Source organism: Amphibalanus amphitrite, unplaced genomic scaffold (genome assembly GCF_019059575.1).
Source record: "Amphibalanus amphitrite isolate SeventyFive unplaced genomic scaffold, NRLGWU_Aamphi_draft 001023F_arrow, whole genome shotgun sequence".
Lineage (NCBI taxonomy): Eukaryota > Metazoa > Arthropoda > Thecostraca > Balanomorpha > Balanidae > Amphibalanus > Amphibalanus amphitrite.
This window is the reverse complement of record NW_024882517.1, coordinates 157,790-175,407: the sequence shown is the minus strand read 5'-3', so window position 1 is coordinate 175,407 and position 17,618 is coordinate 157,790. Positions and strand designations below refer to the sequence as shown.

General features: G+C 53.3%; 1 protein-coding gene across 3 annotated transcripts in view; it reads right to left on the bottom strand.

Annotated features, from left to right (window-relative positions):
- Positions 1-5: 5 nt before the first annotated feature.
- LOC122369285 (proton channel OtopLc-like) overlaps positions 6-17,618 on the bottom strand; it is a 55,652-nt gene continuing 38,039 nt past the window's right edge. For 2 of the 3 annotated variants that reach the window (XM_043343913.1, XM_043343912.1), the window contains 8 exons: positions 13,059-13,317; positions 6,183-6,297; positions 5,684-5,909; positions 4,174-4,328; positions 3,635-3,830; positions 3,271-3,411; positions 2,895-3,060; positions 6-2,522 (listed from right to left, as the gene is read on the bottom strand). In XM_043343913.1, coding sequence (XP_043199848.1) covers positions 1,712-2,522; positions 2,895-3,060; positions 3,271-3,411; positions 3,635-3,830; positions 4,174-4,328; positions 5,684-5,909; positions 6,183-6,297; positions 13,059-13,317 — 2,069 coding nt within the window. In that variant the 3' untranslated portion in view covers positions 6-1,711. Of the gene's footprint in view, positions 2,523-2,894; positions 3,061-3,270; positions 3,412-3,634; positions 3,831-4,173; positions 4,329-5,683; positions 5,910-6,182; positions 6,298-13,058; positions 13,318-16,242; positions 16,360-17,618 lie in introns of those variants that run through there. The other variant, XM_043343914.1, reaches the window with a different exon arrangement.

Here is a 17,618-nt window from a genome sequence, read left to right as displayed (position 1 = left end):
GAGGCTTTTCGATCTATTGTTTATTGGCGAACTACTTGTACCAATCGAGTTGCGAACACTGCAGACGCTTCTGCTATTCGATAACAGCATGGTTCGCAACTCGCCAGACGGTATTATCATTCCCACTCGCACAATTATTGCATACATCAGTAGGTAGCATTCATACGCTCTGCCAACCTATACCACAACGCGTTCACGACTTACATACCAATAAATACAATAAGGGTAAACAAACAACATAATTCGCCTCTGAAACTCTGCTTCGATGGAATAAATACTCGAATAACAGACAAATCAACGTCCCGTGGTAACTCCACGGAGACAAACCGTATCCTTCAATAATGCGCCGAGCAAGCCTCAACAACAACCTTAGCATGCTGTTAGCCGAATGCGTTACTTACATATATCTGCTTGACGTAATTTGACGACTCATCTCCTCCCCTCAACATGCTCCATTGACTAACGGTTAACTCACGTCGGTAGTATTTTGTCAGGCTGCAAGCAGAACATTTCGGCATTTCGCGCACAATACGGACACTATTCCGCCTCCTCTGTGAAGGACGGGCACGTTGAGACAGTGGGCCGCACCAGCAGTCCCCGCACCACCTATAAGTCTGTGAGGTGTCGGTATTGCACGCTCTGGCCCTCTGCCGCCGTCAGTCGCGTCACAGTCACAGTCACTTCCCGGCGACGTCAGTCCGTTCGCGTCAGTTCATGAGCGGCTGTCTCGCGTCAGTCCGTGAGTGGCCGTCAGTCGGTCTGTATTGTACGCGACGGGGCCAGCCCGCCGTCACTGGCGGCAGAGTTGGCTGGTGGGTGCCCGAAATGTGTTCACGGAGAATGGACAGACAGACAGACGAAGAGAAGTTGAAACACTGTGGAGTGCGCGTCAGTCGTCGCGTCTGCGGCGCTGCCGGGCCGCGCTCGCCGTCACTGGGGAGTGGCGGCTCGGCGGCGCGGGCGGGCAGGTGTCGCCCCTCCGCTAGGAGCAGTCTGAGGGTGCCGAGCGGCGCTGGCCGGGCAGCCGGCGCCGCTAGAGCCTCATCAGATGCTCCAGGTTACGGTGGAACGGCACCTGCTTGATGCCGGTCGGGGGGACAGCGGGGGGAGATTGGACTTGCAACCAGCCCAGCACGAGCGGGTCGTCACTGGACAGAGGGGGGTCCGGGCCGAGCCGGCCGGCCGGCAGGAAGCGGGCCACCTCTGGCGCCGCGAGCCGGCGCAGCTGGGCGCTCAGCCCGGAGGCGGCGGCGCTGCGCCAGCGCGGGTGCGGCGCCAGCAGAACGCTAGAGCCCAGCAGCCGGTCGGCGGAGAGGCGCGGCGCCGGCTCGGCCCGCTCGTCGTCTGTCAGGTCCGTGTAGTGGGCGGCCGACCGGCGCCGCCGCCGCCGCCGGCCGGGCCGCTCCACCGAGTGGGACCGGCTACGGCGCCAGTGCGGCCGGCGGGCGGCCGGCGGCGGCGGCGTCAGCGCGCGCCGGCCGAACAGGCTGCGCCGGTGGCGGAGCTCGCGCGCCGCGCCCGAGTCCATACTGTCAGTGGACATGGACGGGGGAGCGGCAGCTACAGCAGCGGCGGCAGTGCGGCACACCGGGCAGCGCGAGCACTCGGAGGTGACGCTGCAGCTGCCGGCGCAGCTGCAGATGCAGCTGCTGCCGCTGCTGCCGCTGCCGTACCAGTCTGTGTCAGAGTCGTCAGGGTTGCGTCCTCCCCGCTAGTCGCTACGCGTCTTATACGTGTTCTTCCAGATCTCCACAAGAATGACAGACTGATGGAAGCGGTAGAAGATCATTAGCGGCAGGCTGATGCGAGAGATGATGCCCCAGGCGAGGAATCCGTAGTAGTTGAACTGCATCTCCTGCGAGAGCCAGTGGTGTGACATGAACGTGTCCATCATCCACAGGGTGACGTTTGAGAAGAGGAGGAAGGTGATGACCTGTCGGCCGGGCTTGGCCATCTGCTGCTGCCGGGTGGCGCACTGCCGCCGGCTGGCCTCCGAGACCAGCATCCCCTGGCAGGTGGTCTGCACGATGAGCGTCACGTTTAGTACAAACAGCACCAGGTGACGCGGCTCGTTCAGCTCGATCCCTCCCACGATCAGACCGAAAATACCCAGCAGGTACACGCCGACAATTGTCACCGAGCTGAGCATCGAGTCCAGATGCAGCGGCTTCTTCTTGTGGGTTACCGACAGCTTCGGCACCTGGTAGAACCCAACCAGGGTCATCACAACTGAGAGACTGAGGACCACCAGCTGGGTGCCGGCAGAGAGCCAGAACATCTGGCCCTGGAACTCGGTCGTGTCCTTCATCACGAAGAAGATGATGAGCACCACGATGCCGCCGACCAGGCAGAGCAGACCGAGGAAGAGTCCCTTGGAGGCGGCGCGGCAGTCGGTGCGCCACTGCTTCCGTCGCCGAGAGTCCAGCGTGCTGTCGGAGTCGGCCTTCTTGGTCTCCGCCTGCTTGGAGCGCTCGCGGCCCACCGACTTCCACATGATGTAGGTCACCGCTGCCGCGATCAGGCTGCGGACGGAGCCAGGATCGATCAATGGGAGAGCAAAGAAAACGGGTGCATCATATGAAGTGGCTGGAAGAATTATAAAAAAACGATAAGTGCGAAACCCCTCCCTGTAAGATGTCGCAACCGAAGTTTATAATCCTGACGCTAGATGGCAGCAGTATTGAACGCCTGAAGCTAGACTGTACCGCATTACAATTGGCTGAGTGCTGACTGCTGAAGCCCTCTGTAAGATGCTGTCAGAGGACTTGCTTTCGAAAGCTTGTTCCTGCGTTTTAGAGGCTTCCAGCGCATTAAGACTCACTCAATGATTGGGAAATTTTGCTACCCTCGTGCGGCTAACACGGTGCCTGCTCTAACGTCACCGCTCTACTGACCTGTACTCGACGATGAAGGGGAACAGGTAGGGCATCGACTTGGTCCACATCTGTCCGAGCGTGTTGTTGTTGTAGCACTGGTAGAGCCGCATTACCCGCTGGGCATGCGCAGTTGTGAATGAGAATAGCGAGCCGTTGACGCACGGTGCCGTCACAGACTCGGCACCTGCAACCGAGCGAAATTTAGCGTCAGAAGTGCAAGGTTAACGTCACGAATGCATGGAGGGAAGATCCTGAGCAGAAAACCGGTAACAATAATGCGATAAAAGATATTTGACAACCAACAACACTAGATGGGGTTAAGTGATGGATAGGACGTGTTAAATCATGACCGTGTAGCCTGTAGTTCTCTCACAAATATGCATTACCAGCGTACCTGATGTGAAGGGGTTTCCGTAGTAGAGGACGCCCGAGTCGCGCATGCCAAGATCCAGCGAGCGGTCCACCGGCGACGCCTCCGTGGTGACGTCCACGTCCAGGTAGCCCTCGTAGCCGAGATCCTTCAGACCCGGGAAACCTGAGAACGTTCGTCAGTCGGTGAGAATGTCGCGACAAACTCGGCATCATTTTCCATGGCACGCGGCATGAGGGCTAGACAAACTAAGATGCACTAGAAAGTTGCATCCCCTGGCCTCAAGAGACGCCACGATTAACAATTTCGACACAATGGAACGCTTTGCTCGAAAGCCTGGTTGTGAGCATAACTGCTGTAAAACGCAGAACCAAGCCCGATGACGTACCCTGCAGCCGTAGTGCGCTGGGGCTGGGCGTGCCGCCGTACTGCAGCGGACGGTCCGGCTGGGCGTGCAGGTGCACGAAGTGGACCCACTCGTGAGCCGAGTCCCAAATCACCATCCGGAACCACACGGACAGATTGGTGGCCACCAGGTGGATGAAGCCGAACCGCGCCATCTGACCGAACTTCTCCACAACGACCTGTGGATGGAGGTGGGCAAGGGTTAGTCGGCTATGAAACGTAACGGGTCTGAAGGCTGGACTTCTCGAAGAGAGGAGGTCGGCGGGGTGGCTCGTGGTGGAGGCGCAGGGTAAGAGCACGCTGGGCAGATATGTTGGTTCGGTGGGGCTGGACAGAGACGAGAGGGTCGCAGTGATGCGTTTATACAATACCATCGTATCGCTTGGAGACGAGTGGCCTACCCATTAAAAAAGATCAATACGAAATGACTATCATTCCTGCCCAAGAAAACTACTAGAAAAAACAGCACCTTTTTACCGCATGCAGTTTGATTCGTTTTACGATATACAGTGCCTCGCTTACCTCTGAGTTGACGAAGAGGAAGTGCATCTGCAGGAAGGTGAAGATGGCCTGCAGGATGGGGTGCGCGAACGACAGCTCGCCGCTGCAGGCCGTGTCCGTGGTGGAGCGCATGGCGATCTCCAGACCGTTAAACACCAGCGTGCCGAAACCAAACACTGCCGGAGGAGGAGAGAGGGGGGCACAGGTCAGAGGCGGGTCACAGCGCCGCGGTTTGATGCTTGTATACGCTAGCTGTATTCAAGAGGTAGTAGCTACTCATAGAGGACATCAGCTTGATACTGTGAGGGTGAATGCGCTACCATTAGTTGTCGTCGACAGCGTGTTTCATGAGGCCTGACAACACACACGCACACTTGGCCACGGTGATTACCACTAATCACAACCTTAGCTATCAACGTTTAGACGCACTATGCGCTGTTTTAACTGCCTGGTTTTTTAAAATTACCAAACGTAGGACGTACGCAACCACAAATGATCACTCGGTCTAGTCCCGTCCGTCTTTTTTTCCATTAGCGTCACCGCCCGCTCCACTATCCGTGGATACGAGCCCGTGCAATCACAGATGCCGTCCCGGCGGTTACGGCCCCCGCTCAGGAGCCCGCCCGGGACACACTAAATAATTGTGACGTTACGGCGGGTAACCGCCGGAAACACGCCATTTCCGGCGTCACGGCCGTGTCGGGACGCTGCCTGTGACGCTCTGAGACGGCGCTCTGACGTTAGACAGACGCCGACCAGGTGGATGAACATAGACGTGACGAGGACGAGAGATGAGTTATATCTTTCGGCTCATTGCAGGTTATCTTCAAATATCGCGTACACTGGGGCAGGTCGTTATTCGTGACACGTGCTTTGCTTTCTGGTACAAAACTAAATCTAAAATCAAATGCAGCCATCTACATCAATGCCAGCTTGATTTGTAAGTAAAACGTCATATTTCCCAATACATTCTCAGAAGCCTCGAAGTCTACGGAGTCAAGTAAGGTTAGAGTCAGACCCGGTGATACTGATTAAGTGACAACCGTTTATCACTACATGGCCCAGGCCCGGACCCAGGTACATACGTGGTTTACCCCGAGCATATAGCTCCACCCGACCTCAGGCAGGTGCTCCACCGCCAGCGTGTGCTCCTCCACCTGGCCTCAGGTGTGTGTTTCAACCCGAGCTCCTCCAGCCGACCTCCGGTGTGTGTTTCACCCCGAGTTCCTCCGGCCGACCTCACCCCGTGGACCACCGGCCGTGACCGTCCCGGGCGTCACGACCGAGCGTCACGTCACGTCACTACGCCATCGTCACGAGCTCATCACGGCGCCCTGCCGTCACGCGAAGCCCCGCCCATCCCATCGCTCATGTTCGTCACGGCTCGACACTGCCCTCGGTTCCTGGACCGAGGGCAGTGTCGGTTCCTGGACGGCCCGCCTGGCTTTTTCCGCTCTCTACAGATTATCCAAGCACTCAACTAATGTTCTGTTTGGTTGATACTTAGCTTTTGTGAATGATCTATACTTACAAAGAGCGCCGACTCGTAGGTAAAAGCTGGTGCGCGTCGTCTTGGAGCGTGAGATGTGCGCCCTCTTGAGCGTGCCGAAGCTGGCCAGGCTGGTGATGTCCGGGTCGGCCTGCGTCAGGTCCTGCTTGGAGGACGTCACGCTGGGGATGTTGTCGGCTACCACGGTGATGTAGATGCACAGGATGGCGATGATGCTCCCCACGTAGAGGTACATCATGAACACGCCCTGCAATGTCAATCACGCGAGTCAGGTATACGTCAAGTCCGGCCTTTTCACGCGAGTCAAGGTGCCTTTATTTCACGATCGGTTATCACGAAATAATGTGCGAGCATACAGCCAAAGACAAATTCCAACTGGAAAACGTTTCTAATTTTTTGTCTTAGCAATCTATATGAACAATGGAACGCTTGTAAGTGTCTTAAATTTAACGATTGCCGCGAACACACACGATCATTCGAGCAGACCAAGACCAATGCTATCGCCATCTTTATATCTCACCTGGAATGTCAGCGGCAGGATGGAGTTGTCCATCACCTCTGTGAGGCAGAAGGCGATGGTGAGCAGCACCACCAGCTTGCCGTACATCGACGACAGGACCACCCACATGTGTGTGCTGAAACAGAGGATAACAGCTGAGGTCAGCCACACGGAGCCCTTGGCGACTTCGAGATGTCCAGCGAAGAGGGAATGGATGCGCACTAGTATTCTGATTGACATACATCGCATATTTGGGGGTATTGTGTCGTGTTTGTGGGCATTATAACAATCATTTTTGGATAATTTGCGTCCCTGGCTTCCTCAGGGGGCATCAACACCGATCTTGCGTGCCTTATTTGTCTCTTCCCTCGTCCACTCGTGCTAGTTTTTGCAGCCAGCCATGGGGTCTGAAACAAACTGTTTGTGTCCTGAAAACCTCCAGGAACCACAAGGCCATTGTGTCCGGTGATTTGTCCCACCGGAGTGGCCACGCACCGTTCTGTCCGAGTTACTCATTGTTCTGCCTCTTTAGTGGGTCTCCTCACACCGAAACATAACTGTTATTTTCTGCAAAACCAGCGCTATTGTCCCCACGCTTTGACGCCGTCGCTCCTGCCGTCCGTAGTAACTCCCTGCTGAGAAGGTGGGAGCATGAGTCGTAGGTAGTTCAGCTCGGGTGCCGCCTTGGACGAAGCCAGAGTTGAACAGTCCAGGGCTTCAAGAGAGAGGGAAGGAGTCGCTTGGAAAGAAGTCATCACATTATCCGCTGTTGGTCTCTAGCTAAGCCGACAATTCTCCTTGGTGACGTGCACTGTCGAGCTGCTCGAACACAAGTTTCAGTCCAAGTTATAACTGATATTAGTGTTTCCGCCCAAGGCCCGTCGCTCCGTCCACGGTCCGACGCCACGCTGGCCGGCTGGGTGGGCGTAACTCGGACGGTCCAGTTAACGACCTGACGAAGCGCCAGATGGCCGGCGTTCGGTCGGCCGGCCGATCGTGGACAGCTCGCTCCTATGATGGACGACCAGTGCCGGGGCTTTGCGGGACCGTAGTCAGCTCACGGAATTATCTGTCCAGCCAGTCAGCCGCTGCATCTGCCAGTGGGTCGTGGAACCGACTTCGATTGCAGTTTTCGTACGGTACAATACCGATTACCTACTTCGACTGGCGAATAGTTGCGAGGCGCGTGCAATGTGCAGTCTTCCGAACAATTTAGTCAACTGGAACCGTGTTTCTCTGATCGGATACATCTGTGCCCGTCAGCTGTCCATCACCTGCTCATTGTTCCCTCTCTGTGTGACCGCTGCCCGCGCCGGCAGCGTTGCAGAGAAGTGGGCTACACGCGGCACGGGTCACGGTTCGGTGCCTCTCAGCCCGTTACACACGCGGTGGGGACGGACGGCGAGGGACAGCCAGTCAGAAAGACCCGGTCTTCTGCGGCACTGCGGTCAGCAGATGGGTTGGTTAGATGGCACGTGAGGTCACCGACTGACATCTAGCAGATGAAAGACGAAGTCACTCGACTGACCTCTCCTTTTTCCAAATGCGACGTCGATTTGAAGCACCGGAATGTAGCATCGATGCATGGATAATCGTCTTGTTCTAGGGCTTGTTGTTGTTTTTCACTTCCGCCCCGCTGCATCCGTTAATATCAGCCGAGTCTAACCACGAGTAGTCTATTTCGGTGATTTTCCGCCCCACGGTCTCGAGTCTCGACTGCGCTTCCCTGAACCGTCTGCCGGACCGTCGGGTCTTCAACTCTTCAGTCACCGACCGACGCAGCATTACCGCCACGCTGGGTGTCCGCTAGCCCACCAACAGACCAACGGTCTGCGGCGGCGGCGTGAGGCAACTCAGGCGGCACATGCGCTCAAAGCGCCCCTGGTCACGAGCGCGCTGCTGTGGTGACACTACGGCTAGGACCGTGAGCGTGTGGCATGAGACGACCACCGAGGCCTCATCACGGATCGTGAGTCGGCGGTTAGTCGACCAGGTGATCGTGAGGTGACCTGACCTCAGGTCCGCTAAACGGAAGGTGGCTTGATGTTAGACCTTCTTGGAGGGAAGTGTCCAGACTCTCGGGTCCGAATGGATTGATTCTCTCTAGTCAAGCCGATGAAGTGAAGTGCCGATTAGGACCAAGTGGGACCACGGATGATACCTGATCCCACAAGTCCGGCAACACAGGCAATGTAGACGGACATAAATGTTCGGGGACGCAACCAATGTTTCTTGAAAACGGCACATGAGTATGAGGAAGAAATTTTGTCACTAGGCGCACGCCTTGTGACTTTGTGAAAGATAACACTGTAACTACTGCGACACTTTTTTAGAAAAGTGTTTCACTTTTGAATAATAAACCACAAGCTTTATATCAAATGCGATAAGCTATCATTAACCATTATCAAAAATGTCACTTTAAAGGGACCCTCCCACCTTAACATTAGTTTTGAGTTGAGATAGCCAAGTTTGCGGCCAGGCTCAGAAACCACCATTTATCCTGGTCGCAACCCCCGCAGCTTTATGGTGTTCAAGAAATTTCTTCCCTTTACTTGCAGGGTGGGACCAGCGTGGTCCCTATCTCTAAACCATTACGGGAGTCTGATGACGTCATCAGGCTTTCGAACGTCCGTTAAATGTTTGACTAAAACGTTTTGTAGCACACGGTGGTATATGCTGCTTTGCGCGCAACAAATGCCGCACTTTCAAATAAAGTCGCTAGGAACAGCGGAGATCCCAAAAAGTAAACAATAGTAAAAGTCTAATATCTTGAAAACCGGTGAATATTTTTCGATGAAATTTGGTAGATATTCGTTTTTGCTCTTTCTGAACCGAGCGACATCACTTTCATGCCAATTCATTAACTTTTTTGAAGGTGGGAGGGTCCCTTTAAATAAATGCATTCATGTGCAGGTCAACAAAAAAAGACGCATGGATGCGCATCGATCTATCCGTGACAGAAAAGTGATGATATAGGTCTGTACTTTTGTCTACAAATATCACCACTTCGCCTCCTCCGCTTCGGTACTCACGATTTCTTTGGATAACCGTGGATCACGAGAAGCGTTTCCTTTCGGCCCGATCTCGATCGGGTCGCGGGTCGCTCCACCTCGTGACTTTCACGAACTCCACGCCGTAGATTCACACCACACACCCTCCGACCACGCTCCGTGAATCCGCTCACCGATCACGATCCCGCCAGACCAACACTTCCCTCGAAATCCTTCACATGCAGGAGAGCACCTCACACCCGCCGCTAACCCTGCAGTTGCCGTCGCCGTTCTGATCTGCAACTGAGAGCCGCGCTGGGAGAGAGCTGGGGAGGCGGCAGCTGCGCCCCCGGCCGCTCAGTAGGCTAACCGGCGCGCTCGGGCGCCTGCCGTGACACGCGCCGGGTCGGGCGCCGCCCCGCCTCATCCAGAGGCGGATCTCCCCCGGGGCACGTGTCGCCGGCGGGTGTGAGCTTTCTCCGCCTGCCGGCGGCGGTCTGTGCGTCCGGCCGTGACCAGATGAGCCTCCGGAGGGTGTCAGAGGATCAGCACCCCGCGGGCGGCGGCCGATCGGCACACAAACAGGCTCCGGTAACAGGCCATCAATCCAATGACTGTGTACGTTCATGACGTGACTCGGAACTGGGTCTGTACGAGCGGGCTGATGCTCTCATCGCACGGCATCCTCTCCAGGTCACCGCTCGGCGTCATGAGTGTTACCGAATAAACAGACATGCAACCGGGTGTAGTTGGCAGTTGCATAATCGAGAGTCATCGTAAGAGATGATGTGTCAGGGAGTAACTCGGTCAACGAGGTTCGTCACGGCTTAATAAGACCCGTTCTATACATACAATGCGTATATAATGCGAAGAACGGTCCGCGTTCGAAAAACGAAGTAGCTTCTTCAAACTGCTATTTTGTTATCTTGGATGTTGAAATTTGCGATATACCTACCTAATTACCGTAAATCCACTTTTGTGAAATGATGCATAGTTGGTCGAATTTAAACGGTGACCGCACGCGGTAATCTGAATTACCTTATCTGGTAATCCAGATAAGGCACGATTTCTGCACCCTGCCGTTTACTTCACAAGACTTCACGGTTCTTTCCTCGCTTGATGCTAGCCTGCACCACGAGCCAGTGAGATCCAGTTCACGATCTTTCTCACAATCTCAAAGCTTGGAGTAGCATCGAGATCATCCTTTGACACGCCTGTCAGAGCGCACCAGAAAGAAAGTACCAGCCCATAGTACAACAATGGTCTCACTTTCTCCGCACGTTTTCGGTGGATTGACGCGGACATTTAGGGCGGATCGAACTGTCTGGGGAGGGTCGCCGCTTCTGGCGCTTCAGTTCGACCTCAGCGGGGTCGGTGGCTTCCTAATGTCACGGCGGTCACGGTAGATGCGTTGAGTGGCGCACTGACGGCGTTACTGGCGCACTGACGGCGTAACTGGCGCACCACACGTCGGTCGGTCCTTCGGAGTGGCGCGGCTCACGGGTGACACAGGCTGACGGTAGGTGAGCGCTGGTGTCTCAGTCGAGTTACTCGGACGATTTCTCGATATTTGAGGGAAGTACTGACATGGAAAGACCGGAGGCCTGTGAAATTAATGGTGTGTGGGTGATGTGCGTTTACTCGCGAGTCGCGTCTAGGAAACGCAGTGTGTTTGGGAAATAGCACGTGTCGCTGTGGAACTTCAAAAGTGCATTATGTAAAATAGATGTATTGCGGTAACATATAAACGTTTTTGGGCCTCGTAACCGTAAACCACGCATTGAACGATAGAAGCAACTGAGATGGGAAGCGAGTGCCTAACTCTCAAGGCATCACCCTCAAAACATCATTTTGTCGTTGCAATGAATGATTAATGAAGCCAAAATCGAACTAGGAGATGAGCGTCACGACAAGAATCGCTTAACGTGTTCAACTTAACGTATTTAAATGTAAGTATGTATTCAGCGTTTTGCCGCAATGCCAATTCTGCACTGAAAACAATTTAACCCAAGGCCTGCGAGTAAACCGGTGTTTTGCGGTACCCCTATCCGCAACCATTTTTAACCCTCGCCGGACCTATTGGTTTTCTACATACGCGCCGGCCGAGGGGGGGGGCGGGTACGACCCCCCCTCGCCGTTTCGCCCCTGGTGGAGCTAGCGCGTCGCGGAAAAAACGGGCGTATGCGCCGTTACGAGACGCAGAGATTGGTACCCGATTTTAAGGTCCTAGGTCAACCGGTGACCTCTGAGGTCAGGTCAAGTGCCCCAAGGTACGGTTCAGTTTTTGGTGAATAACTTCGCAAAAAACGGCAGCAGAGCGCCGATTTTGGCAGCATCGTGTTCGTCTCGCTCAGGCGCGTCGAATGACATACTTTTTGTCCGGGTCAGGTCAACTTGGGGTGTTGACCTCAGGTCAAGGTCAGGTCAGCACCCCCAGGTCACGAAGTTGGTCGAAAGAGGTCATGTCGCATATCATTCGATTCGGCAGGTCTTCCTGAGTCCATTGGTGGCTTTCCCGACTCGCTAGCTCAATTTGATCAAGAGTTATTGACGAAAAACTAATATGACCTTGATGACGTCATAAATGACGTCACGCAAGGTCAACATTGCAAAAGTGACGCATCTAACCTTGCAAGGAGTCCATCAAATCACGATTCTGTGTGCTTGAGATAGTTGGAGATCGTTCCCGGCGCCAGAATAGCAGTTTTCATTTTTCCCCATTGACTTATAATGGTGAGGTCACGAAAATGACCTGACCTCATATGACCCTTAGGAAAAATCCGAGATATACAAGTTGTGGGACTCATAATGGATACTAGATCCTGCAAGTTTCATTTCCCTGTGACATCTCCTCTGGCAGTGAGGGCGTTGCGAAGTTGCGACATCTGATGACCGTGCAGAGGTTCACTTATGACGTCATAGGTCAGTGACCTGACCTGACCCAAAAATGCGGTTGGTGTCAAAAGATCCGGCTTGGATCAAAGGTCAGGTGTGCTAAGTTTCAGCTCTCTATCGCCAGCGTGTTCGGAGCTATCGCGAAAAAACCCTATGGGGGGGCGGCACCCGCCCCCCCCCTCGGCCGGCGAGGGTTAACCACCCTCCCAGGAGTACAGTAAGGTCCCATTGCAGTGTAGTCGTCCCTGCTCTCAGCGGACTTGTTCGCTGACAGCGGTTATATCCGCTCAGAGCAAGTACGACTACACCGCAATGGGACCTAGCACTACTCCTGGGAGGGTGGTTAAAAATGGTTGCGGATAGGGGTACTCGTAAAACACCGGTTTACTCGCCAGCCTTGGGTTAAATTGTTTTCAGTGGTGCTCCAACAGCAGCAAACGCTCACGCTACACGCGTCGTGCTAAATGGCCCCCACACGCGTGTTATCGTTCGTCATAATCGTCAAGCCCTGACGCGCTTTACAGCTAGATGCGCATCCGTAGACTCGAGATGCAACGAAGGCCCTTGCAATTTTCTGCTCCGCATCCACCATCGTTTTAACAATGACGCAATGTATGGCTGTCGTCGCTCAAAACTGCTACGTGCCGGAAGCGTGCAATCAAATCTATAATGAAAGCGTGGATGTTGCGAAAAACAGTTGCAAGCCCGCTTTATAAACCACTCACATATGTCAGATTACCTATATGTAGGGACCAATAACGTAATCGTGAGGTTTCAGGAAAATAAACATAGTGAAGCTCGGGTAAATATATCACCGTAGTGTAATAAATAACCATAGTGCAAATGTTTAGCCATAGTGTTATTGATAATAACCATACTGTAAATGTTTCACCATAGTGTTATTTCTTACACTATGGTTTTGCCATGTAAGGACCTGGTGAACCGTAGAAGAGTGGATAATCGCACTCACAAAGCACCCAGATAGACCCCTGGCCATTGCTGTTTCACTCACCATGGCTCGGTCTCCTCCCAGGCGCTGTCGCCGCTCTCAGAGTCCTGGCGCTTCATCGTCTTCTCTTTATCAGTTGAGGCGACGGTATCGTCCGCCTTCAGCTTCTTGTGCTTCTTTTTGGCGTTGGGTCCCTTGGTGAAGCTGGCGGGCGTGGCTAGCGGGCCGAGCGGCGGCGCCGGAGGGGGGTTGGTGGCCGTGCCATGGCTGCTCGACGGCAGGTTTCCGTCCAAGCTGTCCCGGTCCGGGTTGTCGCTGTAGGCTGTAACACAGAGAGGGGGTGGTTAGTCATAACAGTCAGATCGGCAGTGATGGACTATGGAGGATGGAAAGTGGGCTAGTTAACGGGATCCAGCTCTCTCAGGGCTGGTCATAATTCAGTCATTAGGTCAGCGTAGCGATTCAATTAGTGGGTGCCATAAACTGCGGTTTGTTTTATGGACTTCAGTCCAATAAACGGTCAGAGTCGAGTGATAAAAGGATCAGTGCTTTGCCTTTCCACAGCGCCATAAACCCTTGAAAGTCCCCCAGTAACTCATAAACTCTAGTTCATCTCTCGTGTTTGGTTTTCCTCGTTTCCCCGCTGGCGCTTGACTGCCCGCTGACAGCTATAAAATCAAACCTTCTCCTCGCGAAATGTTCAACCACGCTGCTATTTCGGACACCTTCACAGCCACCGGCGGCTAGGCATTGCATGCATTACCGTTCGAACAACGGAACGTCTTTGATGACCGCGGCCCGTCCGCACTATCACGTCTCGGCGGTCGGGTTTGGAACCAATATCAGCGCGTTCCAGCGGTCGGGCTAGAACCCAACACCACCTCGATAGTCTGTCGGTGGCCACGGCCCGGACCGCTACCTCGACCACCAGTGGACTCGACTGTCGGGCTGCGTATACGCGTCAGGTGGTCCCGCGCCGTACCCGCGCCGGACCGCGTCCGGCACTGTGACTCTCACGTCCCAGATCAGCGCGAGCCTCACCGTATCACCGGCACGCGGCGACGCTGTTCGCAGCGGCGGAACGGCTGGTATCCGGACTCTAATGACAGGATGTGTGCCTCAGGCTGGAGCGGTGGGTGGTGGTACTAACGGGCTAGCCGGGTGATGGCACAGTTGTGTGTCATTTATATCGGTTATAGGTGATTGCAGTGTTTATGAAGGGTGTGCTGCTGAAGTGATTTATGACTAATGATGGCGAATGGCGATTGAAGTGACAAATCGCTTTTTCGACGCTTCAACTCCGCTCTTGGCCTGGTGAAAAGCAAAGTTGGATTTGCAGTTAGGTATAGTATGGTTGTAGAATATGTGGGGCTACTGCTGACATATTTATGAGTAATTTACTCACACAAAAGGCACTCATGTAATTCTATCTTATTGGGCTAGGTATAGGACGTAGGTATCCCTGAAAGTTGTCCGTTTTATAGGCCTTGTTTAATTAAGTATTAAGCCAAAAATATCGAACAGTTTAGAATTATTTGTATCATAGACGTTCAAATACCTAGATACCAGTGAAATAAATTCAACAAAATGAGCTTTAACATTCTTATTGAACGTTCTGTTACACGTTTCAAGCCCTCAATCACAGTGCCGGAACGGTAACACAGTACGGCTCACAGGAAGTCAGTTCTGTAAGCTTCATGTTGTCTAATGTCTCTACACATCAGTGAGCAACACAGACAGAGCCCAATTACCTACCTTGGGGCCATGAATATAATTATGTGTGTACTAAATCGTCATACCCTTCCGTTACATTGACTCGAATATTTACTGCATATATTAACATTTTATTATAAAACTAGGTGCCGAGCATTACGCGCAGCGTAATAAATCAATTTTCATTCAAATCGGCCCAGTAGCGGCCGAGTTATGGCCAGAATAAATTTGGCGTCTCCTCCTGGCCGGCGGTGCTCTGTTCCGGTATTCATTGCCAAAGGTCAGTGACCTTCCGGCTCTGATTTCGCCCAGTTTTCGCAGCGAACAATCTGAGCATACGGCGCGTGCTCTCTGCTCGGCGCCGGCCGCGGCCCAAAATGCCGCAAAGATGCGCCCGCCACGTGCAAACCGGCGAGCGCACCCCCACCAAAATTTAATGCGACAAACAGATGCACGCGTCCGACTTAAGTCCAAAATTTCACCCCCGTAGCCCGCACCGTTCCGGAGCAATAGCCCGCCAAGCGTGACTGACGCGTTACATACATACGTACAGACATTTTGATTTTTATATATGTAAACTAGACGGACAGCATTACGCGCAGCGTAATGAATTAATTTTCTTTAAAATCGGCCCAGTAGCGGCCGAGTTATGGCCAGAATAAATTTGGCGTCTCCTCCTGGCCGGCGGTGCTCTGTTCCGGTATTCATTGCCAAAGGTCAACGACCTCCGACTCTGTTTTCCCTCATTTTCGCAGCGAACAATCTGAGCCTAAGGCGCGTGCCGTCTGCTCGGCGCCGGCCGCGGCCCAAAATCCCGCAAAGATGCGCCCGCCACGTGCAAACCGCCGCACGCACCCCCTCGAAAAGTTGATACGACAAACAGATGCACGCGTCCGACTTGCGCCCAAAATTTCACCCCCGTAGCCCGCACCGTTCCGGAGCAATAGCCCGCCAAGTGTGACTGACGCGTTACATACATACATACATACATACATACGTACAGACGTTTTGATTTTTATATATGTAAACTAGAGGGACAGCATTACGCGCAGCGTAATAAACCAAGTTTCATTGCAATCGGCCCAGTAGCGGCTGAGTTATTGCCAGAATAAATTTGGCGTCTCCTCCTGGCCGGCGGTGCTCTGTTCCGGTATTCATTGCCAAAGGTCAGTGACCTTCCGGCTCTGATTTCCCTCAGTTTTGCAGCGAAGAAACTGAGCCTAAGGCGCGTGCCGTCTGCTCGGCGCCGGCCGCGGCCCAAAATGCGGCAAAGATGCGCCCGCCACGTGCACACCGTCGAGCGCACCCCCACCAAAATTTAATACAACAAACAGATGCACGCGTCCGACTTATGTCCAAAATTCCACCCCCGTAGCCCGCAACGTTCCGGAACAATAGCCCGCCAAGCGTGACTGACGCGTTACATACATACATACATACATACGTACAGACGTTTTGATTTTTATATATGTAAATATTGGTGGTGTGCGCTTATCAGCGGTTTCGATGCAATTTCCCTGACCACTCGACTTACATTATCTGTGATAATCCACCTCCTTCAGTATCCTCTGTATGTTCACCTCTGCCACCACTCGACCACCCTCGTCAGTCGTCACCCGCCCGTCGCCACCTCCTCGCCCACTGCCGCCCGGCGCACGAGTACGTCGGCCGCCCGCCCACCGCCGGCCGCCGGCCGCCAGATGGCTGCCGCCCCCGCCCCCGCCCCCGCCCCCGCCGCCGCCGCCGCCACCAACGCCGCGGTCACAGTGCCTCGAGCATGTGACAGATGGCAGAACAATTATAGCGGACAATCGAGGACTGTTGTCGCCTCGAGCAGTTTTGGTAGGCGCTCGGTGCAACGGGCAGGCCAATTATTTCTGCGACGATATGTGCAATTGCGACTGAAGCGACTGATGGTTGCCTGCGCGAGCCCGGCGCAAATCCATTTCTGCAGTTTCCGATTTCATAAAGAGCATTACAAGCCCGGAGCAAAGGCTTTTGTATCGAAAGCTAGGAATCAGGTTAGGATATACCGAAAGAGTGTTGAGTTCAGTTATCAATAGCTAGAAATACGATTCGATCGTACAGTGTTCTTCTATTTTGTATGCCAAAACACTCCAGATGCACCACAGTTCACACACTAAACCGTCGGGTGCGTACCGAGAGCTTGTCTTAACATTAGAACTATAGACTCAGATTGTTATGTTTGCTTCTTGTTACCGCTGTTACGTGGTGTGCTATGCTATCGCATCAGTTTTCAGTACCTACCTTATGCCTAACGATAATTTCATAAGTCACATGCAGTACTGAATGCACCACGTACCTACACTATGATTTACGTGATTTATATAGGTACACGTAGTTCAGATAAAACATTGATCATGCATATCTAGACGTCCCATTAATAGATAGCTTCATTAGAGAGCTACAATGTAGATAAAGAAGCAACCAGGGCAATGGTGATCAAGTTTCGGAGTTTTGGCTCTTGGATGCAACTGGCGTTGAGCTCGCTTGTGCCTTGAACGCACGTACAAGAAGGTAACGTCGTCACAGCATCCCGGGAATGACCATTTGTCCCACCGTTCCAGCAAAGCTTGAGTTCGGTGTAATCTGGTTAGGTATATGATTCTGTACCTTCCATGTTATATGCATGTTCACTGTGTTACCTCATTGCGGAAGGTGGTACGTGATATTAGCCCCTATTCACTGTCCAGGATTGGTATTTTGCAGGTTATGTATCATTTAGGTACAATATAGTTAGTCAATTATCTCGCTTTCCGTATAGTTGGCTGAACACACATTAGCTGAGATTAATCAATTTTGTAGCTCTCACGACAAGCCAAACGTGTTATTTCCAAAGTTAAGCGATTACCTTCAATTAAATCCATTCTTACAGTCCACGGAACATCC